We start from the raw sequence: 8,195 nt of genomic DNA on the forward strand, positions 1-8,195 counted from the left end.
TCTGCTTTCTTTTGTCTCTACCTTCTCTTTCTGTCTTTATCTTTTGTTTACTGCTTCGCTATCTTATGTTATTCGTCTGTTAATCGACCCCAAACAAATGAACGTAACTAATAACCCCGACCCTACTAAGAACTCCCCAGTTCTTACCCCTTCTCTCTCCCTTCCTCCCCCATATGGAGACGGGCGTGATCTTCTATGAGTTCGAGGACCCTTACGTCTACGAGGATCCGGTACATCACAGTTATTTCATCATGGGATTGGAGCCTCGTATTAGACGACACGCGTTACCTGATCGAGCCTTTCAACATCCTCTGTCTAGCCCGCATTTTGACCCTGATGCTCCTTATGACTTTCCCTTATCCTGGTTACATCCTGACGCACCTGTACATCCTTTTCCTGATGACCCCGAGCACCCTATACCAGCTCAACCTTTGAATGAGGTGGAACCTGAGCCTATCATTCCTGATGAGCCCGAGTTAGCTGGTGACTACGTACCTGTGATACCACCAGAGTGGGACTTTCCCCCTGAGCCGATCCCTGACTTTCCACAGCCTGATGAGCCGGCACTACCGGATGATGGGGTAGCTCCTATATACGCGAACGGACCTGTGCTCGCGAATGGTTTTGTACATAGTGACAGTAGTGTTTCTGGTGGATCTGAGGGTATAGTTGTAGCTGCGGATGATGATGAGGAGGAGGAGGATCCTAGATAGAGATAGAGCAGGATGAGGAGATGGACGAGCCTCACGGCGATTCTCCGAACGGCCACGAGTAGATATAGTTTGACTGCGGAAGGGGCATTCTTTTGATGACACTCTATCTAACATTATCGGATAGAAAGTCTCTCACTTGTGTTAGTACACCGAGAGCTAGGAGCTATATAGTGTTAGGCTAGCCTGGGTGCCAGTTTAGCGGCTTTTGTATGGGCCAGGCCCTGGAGTGTCGTGTAAATATTAGCTACGTAGGATGACGAGGATGTGAACTGACTCTTGTGTAAACGCTACATGTTTGTTATAGTGTACATGATGTATTTATCAGCTGTGTTGCTATGTTTCTTTATGCCACTTTTCTATTATTCTTATTACATGCTTGTTTATTTACCTGAATGTCCGCAACAAAAAAAAAGTTACTCGTAAAATTGGCAACGTTCTAACAAGGAACAGGCTCATATTTTAAGTAATGGTAAATAATTAGGAAGAACAAGTTGGTAACACTTAGCTTCTTGTATGACCATGGCATACTGGGAGTTGGGTCGTTACACATTCACTATCCGAGATTGGATAGATGATGTCAGCTTCAAGCAGTCGGGTCACTTCCTTCTTCACAACTTCTAAAATGGTGGGGTTCAGCCACCTTTGAGGTTGATGGATAGGCCTTGCTCCCTCCTCTAGAAATATGTGGTGCTCACAGACTTGAGGGCTTATACCTACTATGTCCGCCTAACTCCACCCAATAGCTTTCTTGTGTCTTCTAAGTATACTAAGCAAGCGCTCCTCTTGTTGGGAAGTAAGCTCCTTTGCAATAATCACTGGGAGCTTTTGATTGTCCTCAAGATAGGCATACTTGAGGTGAGGTAGAAGGGGCTTCAACTCCATTTTCAGCTCATGGCTTGGCACTTGATCATCTGGAACCATTGGCACTTAATATATTTTCCTATATGATTCCTATTTTATTAGTATAGTTTAATTTATATATGAATCTATTTATCACATTTTACTTGTGTCATGATTGAAAAAGTTGTGAATTGGTTGTTTTTGTTGGAACCGTAGACGGTGGAAATATCCAAGTTTTAGGAGAGGTTTTGTCAAAATTTTTTTAAACATTTTGGATAAAACTTAATGGATAAAATTATAGTTAGTGTTATATCCTGTTTCTAATCTTTTGTTTCGGTTTTTCTTCTCTATAGGAGCGCTGAAATGGTGACCACATGCTACATTGAGGGCTCAAGAATATTTTGATTCATAGAAAGACTATGTTAGAACTTTTAACTTTTGGTTGAACTTATGCAAGACATATAACTTGTAGAACTAATCAATGTACTCACTAATGTTATTTTGTTTTAAAATAACTTTAGGTAAATGAGGCATCTTTGAATTATGTATGTTTTTGCATATTATATGAATGTAAACTTGCTTATTAGAATATTTAATATATTAGTTAATTTAAAAAATAATTTAGTAAATTATGCATGCAATTTGTATTAAAAAAAATTGTTACAAAATAATTAATTTGCTTTTGTAACTAAAGAAAAAAAAAACGTTACAAAATCAAGTAACATTTTGTAACAAAATTTGATGATACGAAAAAATATATTGTCACCAAAAATACCTTGGAGATCAAAATTTGTTACCACTTTTGTAACGGCTTCCGAATTTTTTGTATCAGAAAAATTTGTTACAAAATATCACCTTGAATTTTGACAGTTCCATTTTTTGTTACAAAAACTTTTTGTAACGGGACTTACTGCAACAGCCGCTTTTTTTTATTACAAAAACCTTTTGTTTTAAAATTCTGTTTTTTTTGTTACAAATATTTTTTTTCTTGTAGTGGTATCTTCAGTATACTCAGAGGGCTTTCCCACACTTGCACCTTGCTCCATGTTCTTCTCTTCTATTGCCTCTTGGTAAACTTCAGGCACAATCTCATCAATAATGTCACACTGGAAGATAGAGTGGTCTTCCGGTGGGTGCTTCATAGCTTCATCAAGGTTGAAGCTCACTGCTCTACCATCTATCTCAAAAGAATAGGTACCCAAGAAGGCATCCAATTTAAACCGTGAAGTCTTCAAAAATGACCTTCCAAGCAAGATGGATGAAGGTCTTCTTGAGTCACTAGGGGGCATCTCTAGAATGTAGAAGTCAATAGGAAACGTCAACCCTTTAATGCTCTCCAAGATGTCTTCCGCAATGCCAACCACCAAGATTATGCTCTTATCTGCCAAAATAAAACGCGCTGCCGACCTTTTCAAGGGTGGGAGCATCAAAGCATCATATACAAATAATGGCATAATACTAACACATGCACCTAAATCACACATACAGTCAACAAATTGAACACCCCCTATAGTGCATGTAACCATGCAAGGACCGGTCACCACATTTCTCCGGTATAGCACCCATCAAAGCAGAAATTGAGCTACCCAAGGGAATAGTTTCTAAATCATGTATCTTTCTTTATTCATGCATAAATCTTTTAGAAGCTTATCATATTTAGGCACTTGGTGAATAGCATCAAAAAGGGAAATAGTTACCTCAACCTTTTTGAAGATCTCCACCATCTTAGGATCTAGCTCCACTTGCTTCTTAGTCCTCCTAGCAGGGTATGGAAAAGGAAAGGGAATGGCTTCTCTCACAGCATCATCTTCCTTAGATACTCCATTACTTGGTTGAGCAACTTCTTCTTCAAATGCATCTTGTACTTCATCCTCTTCTTCAACATCTTCTACCTCAACAATGTCTTCAACTTGAGTGTCTTCTCTTGAGCTTGGCTCCTTGGGACTCCTCTCTTGCAATGTAGTTTTTGACTTCAAAGTGATGGCATTAATTCCACCATTGGGGTTGGGTAAAGGTTGAGAGGAAAGTGCACTAGAGCTTGAAGGTTGATTGTTAGGGGTAGAGGGTGCTTTCATTCGTGATATAAGAGCTTGTAGGGTGGAGGTAAGACTGGTGAGGCTAGAGGTAAGTGAATTTTGAAGCTCTTTTTGTCCTTGAAGGATAGAACAGAGTGTTTTATCTTGGTTGGAGGAGGAAGGAGAGTAGGTAATTTGAGGGGCTTGTGGTTGGTTGGTTGGGTTGAGGTGCTTGGGCTTGTCTTTGGTGAGGTGCTCGGTATGGAGGGTTTTGTTGATACCGATTCTATTGATAGTTGTTGTTATTCTACCTTTAATTTTCACCGTTGTCTCTACCTCCTTGGTTGTAGTTGTCTCTCCATCCTTGGTTGGAAGTGTCTCTCCATCCTTGGTTAGAATTGTCTCTCCATCCTTGGTTGGAATTGTCTTGCCAACCTTGATTGTAGTTACCACCTTGGTTATAATTACCGCTTTGTTGATAGTACCCTTGATTCGGACGGTTGTAATAAGCATTTGTAGCCGCCAATATGTTGTCCTCTTGGAGTTGTGGACATTCATCAGTATAGTGGGAATAGCAAGCGCATATTCCACACACTCTTTGAGGGACCAACTGTTGACATTGCTGCTGTGGAGGAGGCAGAGGTTGTTGTTGATTCAGCTGGAGCTGCTTGAGTATATTGGTCATCTCTCCCAGAGTCTTGGTGAGAGCAGCGGTCTCACTACTAGAAGAAGCTTCTACAATTGCCTTAGGATGGTTATTCCTTTGCCTTGCATTTCGGGTAGACTCAGCTAGATCGGTGATCAGTTGCCACACTTTTGTCACCGTCTTGTACTTCGTCAAAGAGCCATTACTCACAGCATCTAAGAGAGTCTTATCTTGAGGCTTTATGTCTTGGCAAAAATAGCCAATCAACACCAACTGGTCAATCTTGTGATGGGGACATGAGTCTAGGAGATTCCTGAAGCGTTCCCAAAACTCATAGAAGGTCTCTGATTCACATTGAATGATGCAGGAAATCTCCTTCCTCAATATATCCATAACTTCTGCTGGAAAGAACTTGGCTAGGAATTCCCTTATGAGCGAATCCCAATTAGTAACAACAGCTTCTGGTTGAGTGTAGAACCATTCCTTCGCCTTTCCCTCCAGAGAAAATGGGAAGGCATATAACCAGACGGCGGTCTCATCAGCACCATGCCGCCTAGTAATTGAGCAAGCTATCTGAAAATTCCTAAGGTGCTTAATAGGCTCTTGAGCAAGTAAGCCGTGGAACTTAGGTAAGAGATTTATCAGAGCGGTCTTCAGTTTAAAATTCGCAGTCAAATTCGAATGACGCGTTTGATATGGTTGCAGTGTAAAATTTGGAGCTCCCGCTTCCTTGAGGGAGCTGAGCAAAAATCTGACTTAGGCTGAAAAAGTACTGCTGATGCTGTTGGATCCTGACCTCCCTGCACTCGAAATGAATTTTCTGGAGCTACAGGAGTCCAATTGACGCGCTCTCAACGGCGTTGGAAAGTAGACATCCAGGGCTTTCCAGCAATATATAATAGTCCATACTTTGCGCAAGGATAGACGACGTAACTTGGCGTTGAACGCCAAGTTCATGCTGCTGTCTCGAGTTAAACGCCAGAAAAACGTCATGATCCGGAGTTGAACGCCCAAAACACGTCATAACCTGGAGTTTAACGCCAAGAAAGGCCTCTACTCGTGGATAGCTGTGATCTCAGCCCCAGCACACACCAAGTGGGCCCCAGAAGTGGATTTCTGCACCAATTATCTTAGTTTATTCATTTTCTGTAAACCTAGGTTACTAGTTTTACTATTTAAACACTTTACAGACATTTCTTGTACCTCATGACATTTTCAGATCTGAATTACATACTTTTGACGGCATGAGTCTCTAACTCCATTGTGGGGGTGAGGATCTCTTCAGCGTCTCGATGATTTAATACAATTCCTTTGTTTTCCATTCAACACGCTTGTTCTTCTAATGTTTATTCGCGCTAATTGTGATGAGGGAGATCCGTGACACTCATCACCTTCTTCAACCCATGAACGTGTACCTGACAACCACCCTCCGTTCTACATCAGATTGAATGAATATATCTCTAGATTCCTTAATCAGAATCTTCGTGTATAGGCCGGATTGATGGCGGCATTCATGAGAATCCGGAAAGTCTAAACCTTGTCTGTGGTATTCCGAGTAGGATTCTGGGATTGAATGACTGTGACGTGCTTCAAACCTCCTGAGGGCTTGGGCGTTAGTGACAGACGCAAAAGAATCAATGGATTCTATTCCAACCTGATTGAACCGACAGATGATTAGCCGTGCTGTGACAGAGCATAGGAACGTTTTCACTGAGAGGATGGGAAGTAGCCACTGACAACGGTGACACCCTACATAGAGCTTGCCATGGAAGAAATCTTGCGTGTGGGAAGAGGATTTCAAGGAAAAGTAGAAATTCAAAGGACAAAGCATCTCCAAAACTCCAACATGTTTCTCATTACTGCATAACAAGTAACACTGTTATTCTCTTTTTTTTTTATAATCAAATCTGGTAATTTCACTTTTTAATCCTATTGGCCTCCTGACTAAGATTAATAAAATAAACATTGATTGCTTCAAGCCAATAATCTCCGTGGGATCGACCCTTACTCACGTAAGGTATTACTTGGACGACCCAGTGCACTTGCTGGTTAGTTGTGCGAATCACAAATTCGTGCACCAAGTTTTTGGCGCCGTTGCCGGGGATTATTGAGTTTGGACAATTGAAGGCTTATTTTATTTCTTAGATTAGGAATAATTTATTTTTGTTGTTATAGTCATCAAATTTTGATAGGATAGTTTATTTTCAAAAATTTCTTTTCAAAATATTATTTTTCTTTTAATTGTTTAATTTTTCGTGGTCTAGTGTCTTTTTCTAAGTTTGGTGTCACTTGCATATTTTATATTTTTCTTTGAAATTTTCGTATTAGTGTTCTTTGTTCTTCCTTGATCTTCAAGTTGTTCTTGTTTATTTTTCTTGTTTGATCTTTAATTTTTCTTGTTCTGAGTCTTTTCTTGTTTTTCTTGTGCTTTTTCAAAACATTAGTTTTCAAAAAAAAATTTTAATCTATCTATAAAAATTATACATATTCAAAACAGTGTTATTTTTATTCCCAATTGGCTAGAGTTTGGTTTATATTCTTGATAATTGGGTATACGCTTTGGAACCTTTTTCAAAAATAATTTTTCTTGATTTAATCTTGGGCCAAACTTTAAGTTTGGTGTTTTCTTGCTAATCTTTCATAATTTTCGAAAATTCCATTAAAACTTTCAAAAATTTTAAGTTTGTGTTCTTTCTTGTGTTCTTGGTGTCTTGTGAATCTTCAAGTTCTTGAGTTTTTCTTGTGTCTTGATCTTAAAATTTTTAAGTTTGGTGTTCCTTGGTGTTTTCCCTCCAAAAATTTTCGAAAATAAGGAACATTAGATCTAAAAATTTTAAATCTTGTGTCTTTTGTGTGTTTTTCTCTTTCATCATAAAATTCAAAATTCAAAAAAATTTATTTTCTAACCAATTTTAAAACTACTTTTTCGAAATTTTTAATATAAAATCCAAATTTCAAGTTCAAATTTTTCGGAAAATTTTCACAAAGTATTTTCAAAATATTTTTTTTATATATTCCATTTTATTTATTCCACTACTATAAAATAAATAATATCAACATACAAATTATCCCTTGTATTCCATTATGGAAGTAAGTATGAATGGACAAGACAAGAGGACTCTGGGGTCATATGCTAACCCCACTACTGCTTCATATGGGAGTAGTATCTGTATACCCTCCATTGGAGTTAGTAGCTTTGAGCTGAATCCTCAGCTCATTATCATGGTGCAGCAAAACTGCCAATATTCTGGTCTTCCACATGAAGAACCTACAGAGTTTCTGGCACAATTTCTGCAAATTGCTGATACAGTACATGATAAGGAAGTAGATCAGGATGTCTATAGATTATTACTGTTTCCATTTGCTGTAAAAGATCAAGCTAAGAGGTGGTTAAATAACCAGCCTAAGAACAGCATAAAAACATGGAAACAGCTGTCAGAAAAATTCCTGAATCACTATTTCTCTCCCAAACGAATGACACAGCTAAGGCTAAGCATTCAAGGCTTCAAACAAGGAGATAATGAATCCCTTTATGATGCTTGGGAGAGATACAGAGAGATGCTAAGGAAATGCCCCTCTGAAATGTTTTCAGAATGGGTGCAATTAGACATCTTCTACTATGGGCTTACAGAAAAAGCTCAGATTTCTCTGAAAGCTCAAGAGCTTATTGATACAGTTGCCAGAAATCAGCATCTGTACCTAAGCAGTGAATCCCCTATGAAGGAAGAAGCTAAAACAGTAACTGCAGAACTCAATCCAGTGGATCAGGCTAATGAATTCAATCAGCAATTAGATTTTCTAACTCAGCAGCTAGCCGAATTCAAGGAAATATTACAGGAAACAAGAATGGCTAACAGGAACATGGAAGTACAATTAAAGCAGACAGAAAAGCAACTGTCAAAACAAATAACAGAAGAATGCCAAGCAGTTCAATTAAGTGGGAAAACATTAAATACCTCACTTCAAGTAGCAGGAACCCAA

At 39.0% G+C, this 8,195-nt stretch overlaps 1 protein-coding gene across 1 annotated transcript; it reads right to left on the reverse strand.

Annotated features, from left to right (window-relative positions):
• Window positions 1-1,439: 1,439 nt before the first annotated feature.
• LOC130975322 (uncharacterized) lies at window positions 1,440-3,628 on the reverse strand. The gene is made up of 4 exons (XM_057900132.1): window positions 3,251-3,628; window positions 3,077-3,167; window positions 2,590-3,024; window positions 1,440-1,624 (listed from the first exon to the last, which is right to left on the reverse strand). The coding sequence occupies exons 1-4, from the start codon at window positions 3,626-3,628 to the stop codon at window positions 1,440-1,442; spliced, it is 1,089 nt and encodes a 362-aa protein (XP_057756115.1).
• Between the last annotated feature and the right edge of the window lie 4,567 nt (window positions 3,629-8,195).

This window comes from Arachis stenosperma, chromosome 4 (genome assembly GCF_014773155.1).
Source record: "Arachis stenosperma cultivar V10309 chromosome 4, arast.V10309.gnm1.PFL2, whole genome shotgun sequence".
NCBI classification, from domain to species: domain Eukaryota; kingdom Viridiplantae; phylum Streptophyta; class Magnoliopsida; order Fabales; family Fabaceae; genus Arachis; species Arachis stenosperma.

Excerpts from the sequence above, each read along its gene's own strand:
- LOC130975322 (XM_057900132.1), bottom strand. The coding sequence starts at position 3,628 with ATGAAAGCACCCTCTACCCCTAACAATCAACCTTCAAGCTCTAGTGCA. Across the intron at positions 3,168-3,250 it reads AGATCTTCAAAAAGGTTGAG|ATACATGATTTAGAAACTAT; the intron begins GTAACTATTTCC and ends GAATAAAGAAAG. Across the intron at positions 3,025-3,076 it reads TGGTGACCGGTCCTTGCATG|GTGCATGTGTTAGTATTATG; the intron begins GTTACATGCACT and ends TGTGTGATTTAG.